The sequence below is a fragment of the Triplophysa dalaica genome, chromosome 20 (genome assembly GCF_015846415.1).
Source record: "Triplophysa dalaica isolate WHDGS20190420 chromosome 20, ASM1584641v1, whole genome shotgun sequence".
Taxonomy (NCBI): Eukaryota; Metazoa; Chordata; class Actinopteri; order Cypriniformes; family Nemacheilidae; genus Triplophysa; species Triplophysa dalaica.
Genome location: NC_079561.1, coordinates 12,863,459 through 12,889,686, shown reverse-complemented (window position 1 = coordinate 12,889,686; position 26,228 = coordinate 12,863,459). Strand labels below are relative to the sequence as shown.

The window sequence follows — 26,228 nt, the reverse complement described above, 5'->3', positions numbered from 1 at the left end:
CAGCATGACAGGTGAGACATGCACCTTGCCGAGGTGAGTCTGCTGTTTGAGTCTATCCAGTAGCTGGGCGCTGTGGTGTTGCTGGAGCAGGTGAGGGTGGAGGGCGCGAGGGTTCTGCGGCAGAGGCTCTGAGCGCGTGCGGCTCAGCGGTTTATGAGGACCAGACGCGCTGAACTGCAGTGGAACCGGACCCAGACCTGGAATTGATCACAAACAGCAGACGCAAATCTGATTATAGTTTCATAAAAACAGAAGTAGATGAAAGCATAACATTCAAGCTAGATATCAAAATATCATACCACATAGTTAAGATCATACGACATGTGAAATAAACATATAAACTGAGTTAAAATGACTTAAAAATAACAGTGTATTTTAACGTCATCATGAATTCATTAAACATCACACAAAAATGATAAAAAGAGAATGTAGGTTCACCATAGTTGAATATTAAACAATCAAACTAATGCTCTTATTGTAAGTGCTTTATTTGCATTTCATTATGAACAAGTAATTAATAAAAAATGAAATCTTTTTAAATAATTAATAAAAAGGGCATTTTATAATAAAGAAATAAATGTACACAATGTCAAGTACAATGCATATTACTATATTTACAAAGAAGACATCATTCTTACATATCTCTATTACATAACTCTGTAATTCTGCCTATACATTTTATTTTTAAATGTGTGTCTATTTTGTATATTGTATATACAAATCAACTTTATCATATTTACTTTATTTATGGTATAAAATTGTTTGGTTTGCTATGGTTACTGTACCGTGGTGTATGTCTCCATTTTTGTTATTAATTATCAATAATTATAAATAAATATAAAATTACACTAAAATAATGATATAGTTTTGTTTTACATATTTTATATTATACATATATTTTAAAGTAAATAAAGGAAAAATGTGCAACTTTAAGTTGTAAATGCAGTGAAACGGGCACTCCATTTGTGATTCCTACACGCCTGTGTCTCAAATTACCACCAGGGGGCGATAGTGTCAAGCCAAAAGTGTTTCCAATGCATTTCCTCAGATTGATTTGGACTGCAGTGCTCTTACCTGCCAGTAAGGGGGGATGTACGAGTCCAGAGGGCTCCAGAATGATGACAGGCTGCATAAGGGACCCAGTCTGCTCTTCCAAACCCAGAGGAACCAGCACTGGAGAACCGCCTTGAACCATCGGTACTCGACTTAACTTGAATGAACTCAGCTCACTTTCCTAAAGTAGCGGAGAGAGGACGATTGATTGTTGCTTGTCAAGGTTATTCCATATGTCCAAGGTGTTATTAATGTAAGAATGTAAGGAAATGAGAGGATACCCTTGCATTGGCAGGGAGTCCCAGCGTGATGGTTGGGAGACAGGATGGATTTTGCACCGTGAAGTGCGCTAAAGACCCATCCTGCAACAGCAACCTCTGAGCCTGCAAAAATAGAAACAATTGTTTTTATACATTGTGTCGACTTCCCATAAACATAATACGACTTTTATACTGCAAACTTTATACTACGCAGCCTGTACACACATCTCCACTACACAACACACTTTGTTACTGTATCAATGACGTGATCTTTTTTGTATCTAGATCTATGTACACATTTAAAAATACAGAAAAAACAAGTCACATAACAATCATTTCAATGATTTAACATGTATTTAAACTTCTGCACCAAATTAAAGGCCTTTTGTTGTCATGTGACAAGAAACCATCTTTCAGTTGATGGTAACAGTACTAGTTTTTCTGCATTTGCATGTGAAAATAGATTTCAGGGTCTTGCGTGAGAACGGACAAGGTTCCTGCGTGCAACCCATCAAAGTGTCTTGCATTAATGCAAGACCAAAAATGGAGGAGCATACACTCGCACAGTAACGAAGCGATGAGGAGGCTTCTGATGGAAATGAGAGATTGGGTGTCCGGGCAGCTGCCTGCAGCTGTTCTTCTCCAGTGTCTTTGTTTAAAACATGTCATTATGTGTCAGGAACCTCCTGAAACAAGCCCCGTCGAGCTTTGGTTTCTCAACAAACAACCCCTACCGGAGGAATATTAAATCCCGTCATGCCTCTGTGCGCATGTGTGTTGGTCGTCTTCAACAAAAATATATTCGTCTTTTTTTCCAAAAAGCGAGCAACTGACGTCAGATAAATAATGCGAGTAACTTTCTCTAACCACTTGACTATCATTACATAATCACCTCAATTTTCCTTAATCATTCACTTACTGTTTATAATTCAGTTTGAGATTGTCATGAATCATGACTAATGCTAGGTTCACACCAAATGCGAATTAAGCGATTTGCAAAAGTAAATTGCATACAAAGTCAATGCAGATACACGTATAGATGTGAACTCGCAGCATGCCATGCGAATGTTCTGAAACGTGTCTTCCGCGCATGTCGAAAAATTCCGATTTGAGATAGAAATTTGCACGAAGAGCGAATTGACATCTACTGTTTTACTCCCCGTCACATGATGTTCTTTCGCGTCACACACATGAAAATAACAAACTATTCCCGCAAGTAATAAAGAGCGTCGAATGGCTGCGTTTGGTGTGAACACAGCATTAATATATAAAACTATTGAAAGAAACATCTATAGTAGTATATTAAATACCCGATTTATAACTGCTGACCGCATTACATAGACTAAATATTTACTTTTTTCATGAAACTTAGCTACGCATATTGAACAACCTTATTATAAAAACAACAATTCCCATGAAGCTGTGGGTTACATGTGAATTTCCGCTTCGCGTCGTACCACAACACCCTTAGTCGTTATAAAATGCACTGTAACCCACTGCTTCTTGGGGCTTATTGTTTATTAGACATTTAAGCATATGTCCTCAGATCACATATACAGTATAAGCTGGTCTACACATCTAAACATGATTGTGCAGTTCATTCCGTGTTACCTCGTGTGATAGGCTGCCACTGGGGGGCAGCACACCATTCTCATTGGGTAGACTGTCGTTTGGAGAGCTGCACCCGGATACTGGTGTACTACTGCTGCTGGGGGACGAATCTGAGAGCAGGATAAAGACTTGATCAGATAACACCATTCAAAACCTGGCCAGCACATCAAAGTATGTATTTAACTCATTTAGTCATTCATTCCACTGTCAAGGAATATAAATGTGCATGAATGTTGCTCTCCGGGAGATGATAATGGTCAAGTTACCCAGAGTGTCAGGCACCCGGTGTTTAACGGTGGGCGGGGCGCTCTCTTTGCGGGTCAGCGGGCTCTTACGGGTGTTCAGGTGCTTTTTTAATTTATGCTTCACCTTCAGGTTGGGCTCTGAAGCTGGAAGAAGACAAAATACTATTAACAAAAAAAGACAAAAATAATGTTGTGGACCGTAGTGTATAAAACATGAATTAGACCAATGGTTCTCAAACTTTTTCGTTATTAGGCCCCCCCAAATAAAGGCTTCAAATCTATTCAGTTGTAACATCAATTCTTTTTGATGGTGGTCTCATTTTTCTGATGGTTGATTGCATAAAATGTATTATAAATGTCAAAATCTGTGCCCCCCTGGATCCATCTTGGGGCCCCCCAGTTTGTGAAACCACTGAATTAGACACCACGTGAAAGTAGTTTGTGTTGTGTGAATTTATCATGTAAATACAGCATGTAGTTCCTCTGTGTTGGAGTAGTTGATGGTTATTCAGAAAAAGAAGGAGTAAACTCTCTTCTATACTTCCTGATGAATAATTTTTCATTGTGAAACCAGCATTTTACCGCAGCTGTATTTACTCATCTTTACCGATCGGTAAATACCATCGCTCTGTCCCGAATCTTGGGTTGGGTTAAATCTTGAGGCTACATTGTTAAATAAAAGTACAAAGTGATTTGGACAGACTGAACTGATAGGAAGTGGACGGGTCAAGTGTATGGAAACTCCGTCAAGGACTACTTGAAAATGATTATTTTCTTCTGCAAAAAGTGTTCGGCTGTCCAAACCAAACATTTCTTACCGCCCGAAATCCAGTGGATTCAGTCATTCATGTCAAAACACTGAATTGAAGTGTTTTATATAACGTTGTGCATTACAGAACACGTCGTGTACTTCAGTAACTATGACGACAGAATCGTCCTGTTGTCGACCGTCCAACCATAGCCGCATACTTTGCGCCCAATGTCATGTTCATGCCAAACATGCCAAACTTAAATATTTATTTGCTGTAATGTAAGCTTGAATACTTTTCATGAGCATCTGACATCTAGTTTGGGTTATCATGACATAATAAGCAGTAGTCTGGCCGGGGTGAAAGGGGTGTGTCCTTTGAAGTCAGAGGTAAAGGCTTTGTTAGAGCCGTGCTGCCTTGAGGCAGAGCGACAAATAGGGAGTGTGTCTAAACATAGCTGGAACGAGTCCATGCAGCACACCTGCTAAACATCGAGGTCCTGTCTATTACCTGACACACCCCTTCTCAGGTGAGGCAGTGTGACTTTTTTTGTAGACAGAGATTTAATGCAAATCTTGTGTATGTTTGTGTAAAAACCCATGACATTTGAACTTTACATGTGTGTTGGACAGTGACATACTTGCTCGTCTCAACTGCGGCTCGTCGGCTCCTTCATTGAGAGACGATTTCGGAGAGGACAGAAGTGGTTGTAGGGTGGCGCTAGGATCTGGAACCAACTCCCTGTGAGAAGACGAAAGAAATGTTTAAAATGAGCAGGTAAATGTTTGCGAGCTGTGCGTGATGGTGAGAGACGGTTCTCACCGGTAAGGGACTGATGGGGTGCTGAGAGGATTGGAGTTGGTTCTATCCAGCACCGCCTGCTTCTGTTTCTTCAGAATCACCTCTGCCAGCTTCTGCTTCACCACCGCACTGGCCACCGCACCTGTCAATCAACACAACCAGCCAATGAAATCACAGGAAAATATTTCATTGGTTGAAACAATGACGAAACGCAAACAGAAATGTTTAAATCCCCCCCAAAAAAGATGTGTTAGATGTTTTTGACACTTTTGATTAATTTTAAAGCTGCAATTCGTAACTTTTGCCTCAGCATCGCCATCTCTGTTAGAAAAATACAATTGCAGGTTACTTTATGTCTATGCGGGGTCGAAAGATATCCGACATGTTCTGCAAAATCTCACCTGACTGCTTAATTAATATATTATTTTTAAACAAAAAAGTTACGGGTTGCAGCTTTAAAAGGGATAGTTTACCCCAAAATTAAAATTCTGTCATGAAGTTCTCAGCATCAATTGGTTCAAATCTTCAATCATAAACTGCTTTGTTCTGTTGAACACAACGGAAGATACTTGGACAAATGTTAGCAATAGACATTTCTGTGGCATCATTGATTACCATTAAAATGGTTGGCAAAGTTACCCCAGCACGGTTTGTTTTCCTTAACTCTTCAAATGTTTTCATTTGTGTTTAACTGAACAAAATGTATATGTAAAAAATTATTTTCTACTATGGAACTCAATGATGCCCCAGAAATCTCAGTTGCTAACAATATATTTCTTTGTGTTCAACAAAGAAATGTATACAGATTTGAAACAACTTGAGGGGAAGTAATTTATTACAGGATATTCATTTTTGGGTGAACTATCACTTAAAACATTAAAGGCGGGGTAACCAATTTCCGAATTACGCTTTAGACAACTGAGTCGGGCCGAGAACCAAAACAACCTTGTAGCCAATCAGCAGTAAGGTGTACAGTGCACAGGACGGACATTAGCCGAGCTCTGACTAAGGCGAAAGATGGGGGTAGGGGTGTGTGTTTTGGTGATTTGAACATCAACAACGGCTAAGAGAAATCGCACAATATAATTGTAGTAGAGTAGGCGGGGCGAGACCGTGGTTCGAGTCAGTGAGTAATTGTGAATGAGCGCCAGCTGTGCGCACACCGGCCTCGAATCACGTAGGAGATTGGGAGCATATAAAAGGAACGAGCGACCGGACCGTCGAGGAGAGAGGACAGGGCCCGAACATGTTTTACGTTTGTATTTATATTTGTGTTTGTTTATGTTATTTTGCCGGCGGTCGTCCGTGAGGGGCCGTCGGCTGTTATTATTTATATTAAAACTTTATTAAATGTTTGCCGGTTCCCGCCTCCTTCCATCCCTATCTTTAATCGTATTACAATAATATTTATACATTTAATATTTTTCTTAAATATATGCATGTATGTATTTAGCTTATAAATACAAAATAATTATGCACAGTACTAATACATATATGACTTAAACACAAACTTTTATTCTGGTTGCCAACAATCTTTTGACAGCCCTAATATAAATATTATTAACGCTAAAATTAAAGTTTAAAGTACTTAAAGAATCCACTAACCGAGGTCCATTTAATTCTGTTTGATTTCTATATTGCCCTTGCTTTAGAGAGTGTGACCCCAGTTTTTTTGTTCAGGGATTTATTATATTTATCGTGAGCATTGTCGTGAGGTTGCTGTGAGGTCAGGGGAAGGAAACTGTATGTTGACTCAGTTACTCCTTCACCTTCCAGGACGGCCATTATGTGGCAGCAACCTCATAGTGACTCTGACCAACATGCTCAATATTGACACGGTTGCTGTTTGCACAATGCAACTAATTTTAACTCACGCAAGGTACTTTCTCCCGCCACAAATTTAGCACCAAGGGTGGCTTTATCTTTATGCGTGACACCTGTACACTTCCAACCGCGGTAGCCGCAGTTAATAATCAATCATAATAGAGTGTTAATTATTTTTGTTTTATGAGAACAGCCTGCAACAGCACAACGTGTATTGTTTGCTTAATGCTTAGAGTTAGTTGATAATAGCAAACCAGATATAGCTTTCACATGAAGACATGGACAAAATACAAAACATTTTCGGCTTAAAGATCAGAGTCCACTTGTACAAAAGCTGGTAATGTGTTGATTTACAGGCTTTGATTCTCCAGTGTAATGTGATTCAAGAGCATAATTACAACCCTCGCTAAATGAAAAGAAAACAACAACAGTGGTATTAATGTTTGATTCCTGCGTGACCGAGTGTTGCAGCATGACACAGCTCCGGTGGGGCAGGAGACGGTCACAATTACAATGGTGCTTTTTGCTGCTTACACATGGTTCCTTTATAGTCACACAGCGGGCAAAAGTGCACAACCTTTCTTGCAAACACACAATATTAATTTAATCTAAATACACTACGTTAATACCATTGTAATTTATTCTTTTAAAGAATCTTAAAAAAAGGTGCTTTGAGGTAATAGAAGAACATTTTGGTTCTATAAAGAACCTCTAACATCTGAAGAACCTTTCTGTTTCACAAAAGATTCTTTGTGGTGAAAAAAGGATCTTCAGATTATAAAAAAGTAAGAAAGATATGGTTCTTTAAAGAACCTTTACCTGAATGATTCTTTGCTAAACCAAAAATGGTTCTTCTATGACATCGCTGTGAAGAACCTTTTAAGCACCTTTACATTTAAGATTGTAGTATAGCCAAAAATAAAATCATTTATTAACCCTCATGTCATTTTAAACCTGTATGACTTTCTTTTTTCTGCAGAACAGAAAAGAAGATATTTGGAAGAATGTTGGTTACCGAACAACGTCGGCTCCCATTGACTTTCATTCAAAACCAGAGACATTTCAAAAATGTCTTCTTTTGTGTTCCACTGAAGAAAGTTAGACATATTTTGAATGGCAGGAGGGTGCCATTTTTATTTGTGGGTGAACTATCACTTCAAAGAATACATGGATATGAAAATAGTAAATCTCTCAGTCTATAGATAAATAAACAATAATAGGAGGATTACATTGCAACAGATACATGCTTGATTCAAGGACATGCTAGAGTGTGTAATTGCTGTATGCGAGATACCATTAAGCGGTAGTATGACAACACATCCTTTTATAGAACAACAGGGTTCCCATGTACATTGATAGAAACTCCGCCCATATGTTTTCAACCGCAAGGTTTTGTTTTTACTCTGCGAGTTATTTCCTGAGGCGACCGTGGCTGTTTCTGAAAGGTGTTCTATTAAATACAGCAGTAGCACAATGTTCCTTAATCTTGTCAATATTTTTTTAAGGGTGCAGTTATTTGCTTAACTGTTTGGCACCCACTTTAAGTGCCTGCCATGATTGGCATTGTTAAGCTTTGTGGGTCAGAAAGCACAATCTACTCACATTCACATTTATCAGTGAAGAACTAACATGAGAAACAGCTGTTATTCCTGGAGCTGGAAATAAGTCGCATTTGAGCGGCTTATTATGCAAGTGCTTTCCTGAATGAGGCATCTCATGAAATTAAATAAGCTTAAAACAATAAACATGAAAAACTAATAAATGATCAATAAAACACCGTTTTTGTTGCAATTAAAACGTGAACAATTTTCATAAGACAGAAACAAACAACTATAGGGATCGCTCCATAGATTGCAGCAGTGGTGATGCATTTTTGTAGCCAAAACCCGGACAATCCATCGCACCAAAGTCAATAGGATTGGTTGTAAATATATTATTTTATTCTTAGGAAAGATATTAATAATCATGATTTTTTCAAGCTTTACCTTGTCTTCAAAACTGCGGTTGCTAACAAGTTGCTAAATGCGACTACAGACATTGTCGGGGACGGTAAACATCATCAGGCGGCATAAACTTCTCACAGATATTGCAACATGGGCGCAGATCTCTAAAATGGGGATTCATACACAGAGGTGGTGGTGACGTTGATGTTAAAGTCACAGGAAATAAGAAATGACATTTATTTTTTTTCATCAAATATTGCAGCGTTTATGGTAAATAGCTTATCAATGTGGGTCATGTTCTTTTTAAAATTCACGTACCCTCATAATCTTCAGCTAAAATCTGAATGCACTTCTGCCCTGGAATGACTATACATCTCAAATGACGTAAATTAGACAGCTTGCCCAGAGCATCTGTTAACTCCTCCCCTTCAACTGTCCGTCTGCTGCCAGTTACATTTCAAAATCAATGGCCGAATCCGAAATGGCATACTCTATGAGTGGTACTCAATTTCAGTAAGTACCTACTTAATGAGGGCTAAATGGGTACGTACTGTTTTGCCTAAATGGGTGTAGTATGACTGCGATCGGCCGTGTTGAACGCCATTTGACGTGATCATCTGACATAATTCTTATTCTGTTCCTTTTCAAAGGCGGGTGGCTGGCAATTTAAGTTTGAGGTGCATATCCGCAATCCCTGTACTGGAGTGTGGGCCAGAGATTTACCATGTGATGGAATGACAAGCGCAACAACGTAAATTATAAAAGACAGGTTGCATTAACAACGTAACATGGGCTTTGTACAAGTAAACAATACAAAAAACAAAGCTTTCAATTTTCTTCAAATACAGCACATTCAGATCTTTTCATGTTCATGTATTTTCATTTTTACCACGTAGGGCTATATGCTTTTGATCAAAGTAAACAATTAAAAGGAATACAGCAGCTTTGTGATTTTTCGATGTGTTTTCTCAGTTAAATTTCGGCAATAACAGTCCCATCCACACTTCCCATTGTGAAGAACGATTATGCCGATGGAATGTTCTTTTTATAAAAGAAACATGCTTGACTGTAAACTGCTACTAATTATTCTTTTGTCTGTATTCTGCCTATTGTCTGATGTCTCTCACGTAGATAAGTTGCTGCAATATGCATTGTATTGCAATATTAAAAATAAACTGAGTAAATCTCTTCTGTGGCGTTTTTATGTGCTAAGTATGTTTTAACATGGACGTTATCCAAATGTTATCCGACCACGCTCTCGTTTAACTTTCACTTTCTCCTCATCTGTTCTTTTCTTTCCATGTGCATAAAACTACACAATTTTGTATGTCTCTTCATTAACAAATAATTTCATTTTACTAAGTAATTGGTTTAGGGTGTATTTGTGTTTTTCTAATTATTTGTTTATGAAAGGTGATTAAAAAGTTGAATTGCGGCAAAGTGTATACGTTAAAACCACCTGATTAAGATTTTTGCTGACATAAAACAATGGTTTTAAACTTACTCTGTTGGCTTTTGTCCTTGTGTTTGAGTTGTTGTAACTGTTGTTTCGCTTGCTCCTGGTCTCGTAGACGCTGCTCCATGTTAAACTGCAACATAAAAGATAGAATGCAACAGGTTTAATAAGTGGCAAACCACATACAACATCAAGACAGCTGTGTGCATAACATAGAAAAGTACCTACTTCAAGTGTCATGTTTGTGTATAAACACCTGACAGGCATTTTAACAAGAGGATTTGCATGTGTAGAAAACAAGTGTGAATAAGAAAACTGATATTGTTCATATTAATACAAACATATCAAAAGTAAATCTGTTTAATAGCTGTCGGAATGTGTACAGGTGTGAATTTTTTTGTTGCAAATACCTGTTTAACTATTCATTAACACAAACATGTAATCAGCCAATCATGTGGTAGCGAATTTGAATATATGAACCATATTACTAAAACTCGTGAATGATGAATAAAATGATGAATAAATGCAGAATATTGGGTGTGTCATTATTATTATTATTTTAAAGTTGAATAATGTCACACTTATGTCGCTTATATTAGCTGGGATCAGAGTGACATCACAGTGAGTGTGTGTGGCTCATGTACCTGTATATGCTGCATCTGTGTCTGGCTGTACTGGGAACAGTGCTGCGTATTGAAGGGACTGAGCAGCAGAGGGGGGTGCAGAGGGGACAGGATAGCTGTGTCCGAAACCGGACGCACCATACGGTCACCTATACGCAGATCCATGGGGGCGGGGCCCGTGGGCAACGACAGTGATGTTTCTGTGTGGGAAGAAAAGGAAAGTCAGTCAATGTACATTTATTATCATTTTCACCACCATTAGTATTTTAGTCATGAATGTAGGATTGATAGCCATGAAAATACTGCTAAATATGCAGACATAGAGACAGAGCGCATTTCGGCCACATCCACACCTGAGGGGAAAACAATCCAACCCTCTCGATTTATTTTTCTATTGGGGGAAGCTGCCTCCTTGTCATTTCTGACCTTTAACATAAAACAGAACGATGTCTAAAAGCTGCTGTGTGACAAGGTGGACAGCAAACAAGCTAAAAAAAAGCGTTAGCAGGAAAAATGGGTAAGATCCTGACACACTAAGTATGCCTAACCATACGAGTGCAGTAAACATTTTATCAATGCTAAGTCAAATATCCAAATGTCAGTTTTATATTATATTTCTGTGAACTAAGCACAGAGCTGAAGCTTTTCGACAGAATGCAACTTGTTAGACTTTGGATAAAGCAGAAAGTTATGCAGTAACGGTATGTTTGCAAGAGCTAATATTTGCTTATTTAGCTAACAGCTTTCGAACAACTTGTCCCACCATCGATTTAGCAAAAAAAGTGTCAATATGACACGTTGCGCACCACTATGGCCTTAAACATACGTTTTTTGGGATTGGCAATTTATAAAAACATAGTTCTGGATTTTTTACTTGTTTACCTGGTCACATAGTACTTTATAAAAATTGTTCGTTTTTTGTTACAAGTCAGAAATGACAAGGATGCAACTTCCTGCAATAGAAAGTCAATGAGAGGGTTGGATTGTTTTCCCTCTGGTGGGCGTGGTTTTCAGATCATAACGCATTGTGACCTGTCTTGAAATAAGCTTTGATCGTTTAAAGCTCCAATCTGTAACCTTTGCCTCTATATGGCCATCTCTGTTGAAACATAAAATTGCATTTAAAATTATAAATCATTATTATACACTCAATGCAGTGAATCAAGATAAGTTAAGACGGCAGTTTTGAACATTGGTTTTTGAACCAATAAATGTTACAGACTTCTTTAATACTGGGGTAAAATATAAAACAGAAATAAAAAAGTAATGTTCTTTAGCCCATTGTTTATTAAATGCTATTTAAAAAATGAATGACAACAAATGTTCCAGAGGAAAGCAGGTGAACATGTGGAGAAGAAAAAATGAAACTAAGCAAGGAGTGTGTTTGTGTGGAAGAAAGCGCATGTTCCAGTTTTCCCCTTACGGCAAATTCCACGGTGATATAAAGATGGGCTCATTTCCATAACTTTTGCAAGCTGCTTTAAGAATATTTGCATAGTACCAGTGACTCAATGGGAAGGACTGCCTCACCCTTACAACAAGCCTTTCATACAGATCAGAATGAGGAAAATCAAACACACACACTAAAAACAGCCCTGTTCATCTTGGGATGTATCTACAATAGCAATGATATCAGCACTTCCGCTAACATCTTTGATTTCCTTTAACTCTATTTCGCTCATTTCTCACAATGTCTCTAAAAACGTCTGTTTCTCAGCCGCCCAGCAGAACGCCTGACTTGGAATTTGTGACTAATGCCCTTTCGACACCCAAAAGCACACTTACTAGTGTGTTCCTGTGCATTGTGACTGCTTTGTCACCGTTATTCTCACACAAAGTCGTAGATCAAAAGAGCTTTCTACAGCACACCAATCATCAGCCTGGAAAATGACTCATGAGTGACAACAAAGCGCAACCGAAGAACAATGTGTACCTCCGAGCGGCCGTGTTATGCAAGAGGAACAAAACTTGAAAATGTGGTCAGTAGAGAAGATATGAGTTGGTAGATGATGAAAGGAGCAAGAAAACCATACGACGATAATACGCCCAAAAGTGACCCTCTGTGAGTCCAGCATGCCTGTCAGTGTTGTTTACATATGTAGCCATGTCCTGACATGTTCTGACACAGTCCAGGATCTCCTCAGCCCCATTTTAGGATCCTGTAATGAAGAGGAGGAACATCTTGGCACCACAGCTCTGGATGCCAGACGTGTTTTGGGCTATTACATCCCCGAGCACTCGACATCTACCATATTCCCATCCAGACTCATACTGAGATCTGCAGCGGTCAACTGTATCGCAACGGAAATAACATAACTCCCACATTTTTTCCTCAGCATTCCCTTCCTGATAACAGAACATTCGCTATATTCCGGCCTGGATTGTCGCAGCTTCAGCATTACGCTGTGTTCTGAAAATCAACCTCTACGGCGACTCAAGTTTGACAGCTCCAGGAAAGTAACTAAACTCCCAGAAGAACATGAGAAAGAATTGTGCAATGTGGTTTTTTCTTACCTCTAAGTGCTAGAGAATACCTTTAGAAAAAGTAGTACAATGGTAAAAACGTAGGTCTATTTTGAAGGTCTTTGTATAAGCTGAAGGAAAAATGTGAAAGTCATATGGATGGTATTATGGATGGCATCGTGGTATTACTATCTGCTACCATGACTGTACCACAGTACTGACTCAGTACATTAGGGTAAGGGTTATATGGCTGATATTACACCTGTTAAGAGTTTAACATGTACTGTACTTTACATTACCTAGACATTATGAGTGTGCTTAGGAAAAATCATTTTCAATAATGTTTTGTTCTGTTTATTTGGGCGTTCGTCTTGTTTTTAGCACCCAGTTCACTAAAGCAATTATATAAATCATGTTATGACACAATCACACCCACTTTACTGGCATAGCGTACTTCTCCATCTTACACACGGCTTCTGAGTACTAGGTTCAAAATATGCAGCAGACAACTGGCATACTTTACAACTGGCATACTTTACTAGGACTTTACTACACCATAATCTTTATTCCCGAATTGTCCCACTCTGGAAAAAAACAACGTATTTTGACAGAATTTTCAGATATTGCACATAAAATTTATAAACTGTACTTATAAAAAATGTTTCTGTTTTTTTTATTTTAAATATCTTTCAAAAACGGTTAAAGCTGTCAAATTACAGAAAATACTGCAAATTTACAAGAAAACCAGGACAAACTTGTAATTTTATGGGAATATGCTTCATTTTTACGGAATATTTCTGGCAACCAAGCTGCCGGAAAATTTCAATATTTATTAGGATTTTTTTACAGTGCAAAACCGCATGACATATACACATAAATGTCTGCTTATAATACTCTTTTTTTCATTTGATAAGAAAGTTAGACTGCCGTGATCACTAGAAAGTGCACAGAAACAGTTGTTTACGAATATTAAGAAGGTTTTAAAAATTATACAATGTTGCATAATTAGCACAAAAAAAGTGGAACGTTTGCTTTGAAAAGAATGACAATGACTTGTTAAACTACATGTTGAGCTGTTGTGAATACAGCTTGACTAAATAACACTTTTGAAATACTGCAAAACTGAAATACTGTGTGAAATCCTGTATTTGTGTGCATGTCTTCAATATGTTTGTACATTTTGAGCATGCATTTTTGTACTCCTACCCAGACAGCAAAACAATACTGTGTTTCTAAGCCAGCCCAACATAGCGCCAACAAATACACTAATAAATGTGACAGACAAGCAGATGTGCGCTGGAATGCACAGAGGAATGTATGTGTGTGTATGAATATGTGTGTGCGTGTATCTGATTCTAAGGAAACCGAGTTGGTGAATATGTTGGTGTGTGAGAACTTGCAAAACAAAACTGGTTGTTAAATGGACAGCTCGACCTAAAATAGACATTCTTTCATCTCTTATGCACCCTCCCCCTTATTGTAAACCTGTTTGAATTTCTTTCTTCCGACATATAGAAGAATGTTGTTGACCGAACAATGGCGATACCCATTGCATTGGTTTTGTGTCCAAACAATACAAGTCAATGGGTGTTAGGGCTGCCCGATTATGACAAAAATCATAATCACAATTATATTGGCCAATATTGAGATCCCGATTATTTAAAACTATTACTCACTAACATTATAAACATAGGACAAAAAAATTGAATTCAACTGAAAAATAAATGTAAAGAAATAGCAGCTGAACCACTTTTAAGGAAAGGGGTGCGCTGTGGTCTTATACCACAAGAAAAGATAGAGAATCCTTGCGGAATGGAATGTGGCACAATAATCGTTTTAGGTCGATAATTTCGTTTTTGTAATTGTTGAAGGCCAAAATTGCATTAATTGCACAACCCTAAGGGGTGCCGCCATTGTTCAATTACCAACATTCTTCAAAAATGTTGAAAACATTTGGGACAAAGTAAGCAAACAAGAGAACTAACAAGTGACAATGTGGATATTAAAGCAAAATCGTTCATATTGTGTCTTTATGCACAGCCAATATAATAACCTGTTATTCTGTGTATCACCAATAGTTATGCCGCTCTTCTTGCCTTTGTAATGCGATTGAATGCTCCTAAAATTTTTTAAGCTCGCAAAGCTTTACCATGCCATCGTGTGATAGGTCAGAGGTCAAGATTACACTTGAGCTAGTCTAATACTGTAAATACAGCATTTTGCTGACTCTGCGCGGACAAAAGATGAAACACATGAGCATCACTGTCTTCACTCCCATTGGTAGTCGCTCCTAAAAGTTGCCCAACATGGGCATAAAGTTTAACTTTGACACACCCACATGACATCATCATGCACTTACTGTAAATGAATGGTCTCCTGATGCTTTCGGAGTCATTGACAGGCATAGCATTGCCTATACTGTTCAATCCGAAGAGACCTTTGTTTCTCCAAAAACAAGTTAATGATGTAATAATAATCCTGTGCTAATCCTTCCGTTTTTCCTTAGCATCAGCGTCACAGAAAAAAGTAAAGTTCATGTGTATAACACACACCTACTTCCAGCCATCTCACACCCCGACCTGTCAAACCAGCATAACCAGTTAAAAAAAAACCTTCCTCAACACATTCTGGCTGGAAGTCAAACTGAGCGTGTGTAAGAGAGATTGAGTGGGTGTGTAGTGTTATAGTTAGATGCTGACTAACTACAGAACTCGCACGGATCCAAAATAACGTTTACAGGTGCTATTATGTGTAACTTTCTCAATGGAGGATCTTTCACAACCGGGAATGAATCACACAATTAAAGGCTCCTGTTTGTCTGACTATCGTCCATTTTTAATCTTAAAAAAGTGTATGAGTCATGAAAACTTTACATGTTTTACTTTGCCTTATATACAACAAATAGATTATAAATACAACTAATAGATCTAATTCTAAAATATCATTGGATGTGGGTCTTGTTTCAGCCTGAATGGGTTTATGTTGTGATAATGACTAGCTTACATGATCTAACTTATTACACAGCTTCGTCTTACCAAGAAAATAAATAGACATTACATGTCACAATACGTTACTGCTGAGTCTCATATCTATATCAGCATATCTATGAAGACAATTGGTCAGTATTTTGCAAAATTATACGAAAAATTGTATGCCATAATTGACCAATCAGAATCAAGTATTCCAAACAGCCGTTTAATACTGTGGTGCCCAACCTGGGCTCCCCAGGATTCATAGACGGGTGCAAAATCACATTTTGTGGTCAAATATCAATGCCAAAAAAACGCAGTCCACTATTCATTTACATAAATATATAGTTTTGTAAAAATTATGTGATCACACTTTATAGACCTCTTCACAAGAAGCACCTCCAGTTTCATTTTTATTCATTTTATTATTAAATCTTACATATACACATTATTTCTACCTAAGAAAGGTATTTTTTAACATGTTGATTTGCTTATTAATGTCCTGTTGTTTGTATTTTGTTCAAACATTTGTGTAATAGTAAAAAACTGAAACAGGAAGTATTTCTGGACCAGCATTGGATCAGATTTCCTTAAGTTTTCTTTCGAAGTGGTCTATAAGTGTAATTTTAAGTTACCGCAACTTATCACAAAACTTACCTAAATTTTGGTTTAATATCAATTAATATCAATAACTTATCAATTCAAGTATTTAAAACTATATTTAAATGGTTGTATATTGGGGAAATGAAGGGTCTGAGAAAAAAAGACCACCTCAGTATTGGTCCAGTTTGGTTGGGTTGTTTTAGGTTGTTGGTCACTGATGTCTGGCCTACAGCACTCAACCTTCACATACAAGTCCGGTACAAGAACACCAGCTGCACGGTTCAGGCTGTGTTAAGCTATACAACAACACACAAACACTTCTGCTGGCCAGCGATGTTGCCTCAGTCACAGGAAAATGGGAACTCAAGAACAATAGAAGGCAAGCTGTCAATGTAAATCAGGAGCCCAGAAGAAGACCTGGTTTGTGTATATGTTTGTGAGTGTGTGCTGAGCTCAAAATAACACCAGCCAGCAATACAGGAAGTGTGGAACGAATGACATCTGTTTGTACGGGGTCAGATCCCTCCGCGACTCCCCTGCTGTGAGATTTTGATGTTAAGCTGCAATATTGGCATGTGGCTCCACATCTTATCTGAAGTGAGAGGGAGTGACGATAGTCATTTTTAGTTTACTTGAATGGCTACTTCTGTTAGTTATGTTCGCCGGACGGTGTTACTTCTGTTTAGGTAATAGAAAAAACCTGATACCGTAATTGACCTGGTTTGTAAAAGTGAAAGTGGTGATTGTCTATGTGTGTGTACACAGGTTGGGTGATGGGTGGTGTATAAGAAGAGGCAAGCATGTTGTGTGCAACTTGAGTCTCTGTGCACTCCAAAGAGATTGAAAACAAGTCCTGACCACTGTGTGGTCTGTCATCAGTTTCTAGGAGTGTGTTGAGTGACTGGAGTTTTTTGGGTTCACACACACACAGCTACATGAGAGGACTTCTACAGATATCTACAAAGCTTTTGGGATGCGTGTTCACACTATCAATGTGAGATTACATTTGGAGTGTTCCCTCTTGACTACATACCTTTTTGATGACACACGGCCAAAATAACATTACATTATATACATTTATCTACATATATCTACACCTGATAAAATCCTCTTTGATTTAGACGTTTAAACTTTCCCCACTATATGGGGAAAAAGTTCATAAAAATGAGTGAATGATTTTGGACACCGACGTAAAATATCTTGGGTCTTTCGCAAATATTCGTCATAACCCTCATAAATTCATTTTCACCTTATTTGTCACGCTTATTGTATTAGTTTGTGTTAGTAATAAATAAAACAAAACGATTGTTTGCCACGATTGTTTACTATTACGTTTATTGCATTTAATACAATTATTTAATATATTTCAAATAAAACACTGCTGTGTATAACATTAATCAAATCTGGTCATTCTCAAAAAGTAGAAAATAACTGTCAATAAGTACAAAACATGCATTTGTGGTATTAACGGTCACACAATTCCAGCTGATTCTAATCAGAAGGTTGATTCGCTCTATATCATGGGAAATAGTGAGTGACCAAGTGTACATCGGATGTACATTTAAAATCTGAATTCATTGTGGTTAAAAAGTAGTGAATAAATTATGGTAATGTCTTGTTCACTTAGAATTCGGACTACACTACAAAATGGCGGACACCCGATATAGTGCACTCGGAAACAGGGAGCGAATTTAGACACAGCTTTTGTGCATAAAAAACAGGTACTTACCAGAATATATATTATTCTGGGGGTTGTTAATGTACAAGTACCCACAAACCACAGCTATGTGTTAAAGCAGCCTCATGCACAAGTTTTACATACTCACATCAAAGCAAACAGATTACAGACTATAAATAATCAGGTCTGCTAGTGCTATCTATCAATGAATTCTGAGCTTTAAAATCAGTGGCTGTATTTGAATATTGATCAGAAATAAGTGATACAAATCTTGTTTAAGTGACATGAAACTATCCAATTCACTTTTACGATCTATGAACTGTCTATGGACTACAACAAATTACAAAATCCACATCAAGCAATGTTGCTTAGGACAGAAAATAATGTTGATGTGAACGGGTCAAAAGGTCTAGAGGATTTAACAGCAGAAACGTGAAAGTGATATTTTGTTAAAGTTGTAATGTTATCTCAATTTTCTTTTTGAGGTGGGATTACTTTTCAATCGAAAAACTTCAGGTTACGTGTTACTCAAGTAATTCCTAAGGAATTGAGTGTCATTAAGTTCATGTAAGGGATAATGTACAGGCAACCAGACATGAAATGTGAATTTGAAATATTTTATTATCTTATTTTTAACGAATGCAGACCTTCTGCGAGGAAAGGCATTTACTTTCGGTTTTAAGGTATGAAATGTCACAACCAGGCAATTTGGTTTAATCATTTGTAAAAGTAATGTCATATATGTTATTAAAAGATATATTACATTTCAATATTCAATATCATATTTACAGTCAAAATGATTTGCTGCTTCCGGGCTACCGTTTGTTATTAGTTTTGAGAGGTTGTTATCTGGTTATAACAAACCTGCAAATGTCGTGTCAGGACATTTTCATTAACAACCAAAGTACTAGAAACTATTTTTAGATCCAGCAGCTCTTACATCATTGTACATTTTCATTAGTTTAAAGGCAAGATTATTTTCTGTGGAACAGCAGGCGTAAATTTAGTGTGCTTCATTTTTTAATCCAGGATATTCCATTAATAAATGTGTGCCTGATAAAAGAGCATTCCTGTGTCTTCACTAATCTCACAGTACTGACCTCTGTCAGGCCATCTCTATGTCCACAGATGCTGGAGATGAAAGCTTTCTCTGCGTGTGTGTGGGTTCAGAGAGAGCTGGGGGGTATAGGAGAAAGAAGCTGATTTGAAAACCTGACACTCCTGAGAAAGTAACTCAAGAGGCCCCGTTTAGCTACGACTGGAGCAAGAATCTTACAAAGCTCCTGTCTGAGAGGCCAAACGCAAACCACACATGAAAGCGGTTGTGTTCGTATTAAATGTATTTAATGAAATGAAATCGTTCCTTTTTTCTAAAATAAAACTTTTTATGTTCGTAAAACCCTATGTCAATCGTCTCCGCACGCATTCTATTAGCACGAACCAGCCTCGAAGCATAACTATAACTGTTATAGACCGTGCTTAGAACGGATCGGCGCAATGGTTGAAAAGCGATCTATGTTAGTCATATGAATTGCCCATGACAACAAAATTGTGCAAATTATCTCAATCGGCACATATCTAGGTGTTACTATTCAAGTAGCTAGCTATAAATATGTTGACAGTTTAGCTATACTTTTAAATTCCTAAGGAAATGTAGCTTTTGTAGCTAGCTTATGGTTAGCATTCATGTACTAGTGTATTTTTTATTCCCTCAGATTCATAAACTACAGTAAATTTACAACTGAACTACTAAGGTTAAACCAGCGCTAGATACTTTTCTAGTGTATCCACTGACCTGCTGAAAGAAAACACGGAACAGGTAAGAGAGAGAGAGACAGGACGAGCGACTATGTAGGTAACATGATAGTAGCTTTGGCTAACTTAACAGGGCAGAGTTGTATACACAAACGCTTTTCAAGCGCATGTGTGTATGTTTGGGGTTATACTGTACATACTTCAGATGTTTGAAGTAGAGGGGTCATAACTTTACATAAATAGTCTGGTATGTTCGCAAACCTGTTTTCAAGGCAAGTGCCCTAAAGGTGATAAAACGTCATGTTAGGGGATCTGGTTTATTTATTGAGCAGGAGTTTTGGCTCTAAGTCTATTTTTACTGTGCGTGAAGACACTGTGTGTGTGGTTGAAGTTGTCAAAAGCATCAGCGTGCTTCAGTGTTTGTGGTGTCTGCATGTGTGTGTCATTGTGCATGTGTGCGAAGCTGCGGGACGTTCGTACTTCGGTTCTTGATTATAAAGATGCAAAGGCTGCATACTGTTAGGTACTTTGTATGTAGCTAAACAATAGAAGTCTGATATTTTCCCATTTAGCCAAGTAAACAAGTGCATGTGAGGTCACATTTAAGAGTGTGGAACACAGGCTGATCTATAATGCATTCCGAGGATAATATTCCCACACTGTCCTGACACTCACTGTCCTTCCAAAACTGCTCATGTTCTCCGTGCGATGGGTCTAAACGGCACCACTGAAACATTCAAGAGGAACACGAGCCACAAAACAGCACCAAAATAACTGCCCGTCTCCTGTTTCGCTCAGCCATAACAATAACTATTAACAATCGACCAACCGATATGATTCATTAATATTCACAAAATCACTCATGCTTGAGGTCCTGTCCGACAGATATTTGAGAGACGACTGTGGTGCAGATAGTACTCAGTATTTAATGCAATACTTTAAAGTATGTCTGACGTTTCTTTCTTTCACAGTCAGATATTTGGAACTTATTTATTTGTAAAGAATATATGTGATTCTGTCTTACAATCTTGCCAAAATAAGATATTTTAGAAAGTACAGTCTCTTTTGGGAGGACCTACCTGTATACTGCTTTATGAGACGGTTCACCCCAAAATAAAAAAATATGTCATCATTTATTCACACTCATGTTGTTCAAAACCTGTAAATGGCTGCTGTTTAAAACTCTTAAACCCCATATTTTGAGCTTTTGTTTTTTTGCCATAAATCATTCTTATTACGTTTGTCACTGGGTTTTTCAAATATCTAACCAATAAAACGTGACAACTTGTCAACTTTGACAGCACAGCATTTAATCATTTAAAAAGGACATTAAATGTCACTGTAAAAAGGTGTTTTTTTCACATTCCCTAAAAAACAGCTAATTTGTACATCATAGGTTTTGGAAGGACAGTGACGATATGAGTGAGAAATATCTCATTGGTTTTGAGTTCATGCAACAATGGAGGTCAGGTAATTTAGCTACCAACATTCTTCAAAATATCTTCAATTGTGCTGTGAGGTCAAATTGAAGTCATACAGGTTTGGGATGACTTGAGGTTGAGTAAAGGATGAAAAGAATTTCTATTTTTAGATACTTTAAAAGTTCTGTCTATGTAAGCAAAGGTGTGGTTGTTTCCTGTTTAAAAGAACAAAAAAACAATCTCTGAACAAACGAAAGTTAATAAAAGCATGGAATGCAGAACATGCATTCATAAAATACAGTTTATTATTTTTAAGGAATGTTTGAATGGGGTAGTTGATCTATGTTGACTACATCTCTCTTTGCCTTATAGGTTTTTGTCTGCTTGTGTAATAACTACTGCAAGTGCTTTAAATAAGTGTCAGAGGCCCCAGAGGCCAACACGGAGAACAAGGGGAGGTTTAATAAACAACAGAGGAGACCTCAGCCATTTTAATTAGCCACGCACACACACACACCGTTTCCCCTGTGTGCGCCGGCGATAGGGCCTGGATTGTTTGGTTTCCTGCTTGAGTGAGGAAACACTGGTGATTACAGCTCCAGTCATGCCTACCTCAAAACAATCTGTTATTTTATATAAATAGCCAGGGGATGAAGTCCATTCTGCACTCTAAAGCAACACTTCTCTCTCTTTCTTTTTCTGAACTATTATTAGTCAAATGTTTTGCTCCCATGTGGCCGCCTTAAGTCAGTATCAACATCCTCTTTTACGAAATACCCGTTTTGTTTGCGTCTTGCACTTTTTTAACGTCACGCCGGTTCGGGGCCACGGGTGCAATCCCATGAATGCGCCAAGTTAGTGTCGCCAGTTGCTATAGAGACCTTTATGTGTACATGGAAGAGAGCGAGAAAGAGTTGGTTACTAGCGTAGCGATACAACAGAAGAGCGAGACACTCTTCCTGTTTGCAGACTTGGGCTTCGTTTCCTGTTCGTGACTTCTTGTATGCAGCTATTTTTGTTCCTACCAGTTTCTATTGAGGTAGAGGGCAACAGTTCGTGTTGCATTGCTGAAACACTTACTAGCATGCTAGCGCAGTGACTTAAAGAAACCTGTAGATTCCTTCACCCTGCTGTGGTGGTTAGTGGATCTTTTTGGCTGACCAATCTGTTTAGTCTGGTTTGTTTTGATGGTTTTAGAGGGGGGTTTGAACATTTGTAAGTTGGTTAGACACACTGAAGACCAGCCTGGCTGGATGAAACCAGAACTCCAGTAGACCATCTTAAAACAGCAAAGACCAGAAAACCATACCAGCTATACCAGCGAGCTATAACCAAGTGCAAAAAAGGAAAGAGAAGAATTCAGAAAACTATTTGTAGGAAACAAACAGCATTTTATATTCAGTACAAGTTTACATTACATTACACTGCATACATACAGTCAGGTACATAAATATTACGACTGAAGCACATTTTCTGTCATTTTAGATGTGTATCAAAATGTATTCGAGTGACAGTTTTATAAAGGTTATTGTCTTAAAGTGCACACTTTCAGCTTTATTTAGAGTGTCTTCACATCCAGATTAGCTGAAGGCTTTAGGAATTACACCTCTTTAATGTCAAGCTCCCCCTTTCATTTAAGGGACCAAAAGTAATTAGACAGTTGAATCAAAAGCTATTTTATTCACAGGTATGGACTTTCTTCAATATATTTTTCATAAATGAAGTGTGTTAAAGGTCTGGAGATGATTCAACGTGTGGTGCTTGCATTTGGAAGCTAACTCTTTATGAGGTAAATATGTTAATGTTGTCAATCAAAACAATAAAGTGAATAAAACAGGGTTCACAACAAGGTGCAAAGGCCTCAGGATTAGGATGGGTCGATTAGACTTCTGAAATAGTCGAACAAGCTCTAAAAAGCATTTTTTGGACATTAATTTCAGCCTGCGTAAGACAAAAAAGAAGAAAAGATAAGGAGAAGGCTTGGAATATCTCATGAGCAGACAACATCTTCAGTTAAATTTCTTCAGCCATTGTGATTCCATTTCCATGCATGACTTCCTCAGGCACTGGGTCACTGGTATCTTTGGTGATGTAACAGAAGAAAGAAGCTTCCGGGTTAATTCTTCACTTGTAAGGACGTTGTGAATGTGTTTTTCTTCATCATATAGAGGATAATGTCATCATTCACCACTTTTATCTCATATGGACACACAGGATCGTTTTGTTGCTTAGCTCAGCCGTGTTTTTTTTTCCTTCTCAGAATGTACCAAATGGTTGATTGTCGCTCTTGATGTCCCTGGCATCTTTCTAATGAATTTGTTGTATTTTTGGAATCTACCAAGGATCTGTTTCACTTGTATGGAGATCTCCCTTAACCCCATAATGTGGGTTCTCAGCAACAGCTTCCAAATGCCAACACCACACGTAGAACCTTTAACATGCGTCATTTATGGAGATATTATTTAAGGAAAAGCCCATACCTGTGAATAAAACAGCTTTTGATTCAACTTTCCAATTTCTTTTGGTCCCATGGAAAAGAAGGGAAGCTTCATATTAAAGAGCTGTAATTCCTAAAGCCTTCAGCTTCAGAATACTCTCTAAATAAAGCTGAGAGTGTGCACTCTAAGACAATATCCTTAAAAACTGTAACTCAAATACACTTTGATATACACCTAAAATGATCAAAATGTGCTTCTGTCCAAATATTTATGGAACTTACAGTACATTGATGGAGTGATGTACAATGATGTTTCAGCTAATGTTGTTCCATAAGCATGCATTCCACATCAAGCTTCAAACCTTGTTTTACAACTAAGAAAAACCAGACAAGTGACAGTGCTATTTCTGTCCGTCTGAAATGTTGCAAAAAACCCACAATGTGAACAGTTGAGAATAAGAGCTGACGTTTAACAGTTGACTAATGGCTAAAATAGGCTAGCGTCTGATTAGCCCTGAGGGTTTAGACCCAAATCAGTCACTAGATGGAAAAAACATTCAAGCATGAAGCATGTGAAGGCCTTTTCCGGTCAACATGATAAACAGTGGGCTCCAAAAATCAAGGACCACCAGTAAAAATGACCACCAATGTTTTTAGTATACAAATTTAAGTAAGACTAAAAGGGATTGTTTACCCGAATAAAATCTCTCACCATCAAGTTGTTTCAAACCTGTATACATTTCTTTGTTCTGTTGAATACACAAAATAGAAGAATGTGCCAAACCAAACAGTTTTGTGTGACATATTCCTTTAAAGAGGCAGTTCACCCAAACAAAGAATTTATCCTCGATTACTCACCCTCGAGTTGTTCCAAACCCGTGTAAATGACTTTGTTCTGATGAACAGAGATAAATAAATTCGAATGAATGGTTGTAACTAAACAGTTCTTGGACACCATTGACTACCATAGTTGGAAAAATTACAATGGAATTGTCCAAGAACCGTTTGTTGCTCTACATTCTCGCTTGAGGTGGTTTTTATTTTTTACTAAAAAGGGTTAATGCGAATAATTGGACATGTAAACGCATTTGCCTAATAAATTCCTTAAAAAAGCCACGTAACTGCACTATGAGACGGCGTAACCTGACTAACCAGAGTACTGATCTTGTTACACAGCATCTGAAGTGTTGTTATGGTCATTCTTAAATGCCCGAGCAAAGTCGTCAAAATATTTTTGTAATTGCCTTCCAGAACTGTCAAGAAAGCGTTTTCCAAACAGCAAGCATCCACAAAAGCACCATTTATTGTGTTTTGTCTGCTTGCCCAAAAATTGAAAATTATTATATTCAGTGGCTTCTCTTACGGATGTTTAGTGACAGTTTATTAGGAAGAGACAGTTGACTAGTTGGATGGAAACTGTGCTTATTTGCAAATGTTTTATGTGATATTTTCGATATTCTGCATAAGCTAAATTTGCAACTTTGGATGGTAACCCGGCTAATGGTGGCAAAGAAATGTTTGGTTACAAGCATTCTTCCAATTATTTTTCTCTGTGTTCATCAGAACAAAGAAATTCATAATGATTTGGAACGACCTGAGAGTGACGACATATTATACAATTTTCGGATTTAATGCCACCTCCGGATTGACAAAATGATTTGGCAACTACAGCACAGGGAATATGGATTTTACTTGAATATGTAAAAACAAAATGTATAGAAAAATATAAAGCATTCACTGACAACAATTATTAAACCCTTATTTTTAGCAGCATACTCCTTAGTTGTGACTCAATAAGCTTTGTGCATGTGTTGATGTTGTTTCCTTAAATTCTTTTCAAAGCTGAGCTTCAGTTCACACCTAAAGAAACTCAAACTACATGACACGCACAGAAAATGTTCAATAAATCCTTAAAATATTAAACACCCATTTTCCAAAGTTTGAAAGTCACTTTTGGCCACTACCGTACATATGTCCGTATTATTTACTTGTTGCTTAGGTGACAATGACTTGATCTACCGTGTGATCCCATCATGAGGTAGGAATGTTCCAAAAAGCATCCTGTGTGCCACAATAGATCAAAGACGATCTGACCTTTTTTACAATAGAGTTAACAGACTCAATTAGTAATCTACAAATATTAGTGCAGAATATGAAAAATTCCTTTAACGGTTTACAGAATTATTACTGATTCAAATGTGATTCAGTCTTGTCTCAGTGCCTGCAAGATATTATGACCTTAACTCTTTTATGTTACAGAACATTGTTTTTCTCACTGTTTTTACTTCCTTTGGACGTAGAGTAAACACACAAAATAGGCCTCCCTCTTTCAATTCT

General features: G+C 37.7%; 1 protein-coding gene across 4 annotated transcripts in view; it reads right to left on the bottom strand.

Annotated features, from left to right (window-relative positions):
• hdac7a (histone deacetylase 7a) overlaps positions 1 to 26,228 on the bottom strand; it is a 73,418-nt gene that overhangs the window by 22,472 nt on the left and 24,718 nt on the right. For 3 of the 4 annotated variants that reach the window (XM_056732991.1, XM_056732993.1, XM_056732995.1), the window contains 9 exons: positions 10,587 to 10,765; positions 9,991 to 10,075; positions 4,741 to 4,861; positions 4,559 to 4,659; positions 3,191 to 3,313; positions 2,925 to 3,034; positions 1,335 to 1,436; positions 1,075 to 1,234; positions 25 to 197 (listed from right to left, as the gene is read on the bottom strand). In XM_056732991.1, coding sequence (XP_056588969.1) covers positions 25 to 197; positions 1,075 to 1,234; positions 1,335 to 1,436; positions 2,925 to 3,034; positions 3,191 to 3,313; positions 4,559 to 4,659; positions 4,741 to 4,861; positions 9,991 to 10,075; positions 10,587 to 10,765 — 1,154 coding nt within the window. Of the gene's footprint in view, positions 1 to 24; positions 198 to 1,074; positions 1,235 to 1,334; positions 1,437 to 2,924; positions 3,035 to 3,190; positions 3,314 to 4,558; positions 4,660 to 4,740; positions 4,862 to 9,990; positions 10,076 to 10,586; positions 10,766 to 15,387; positions 15,500 to 26,228 lie in introns of those variants that run through there. The other variant, XM_056732992.1, reaches the window with a different exon arrangement.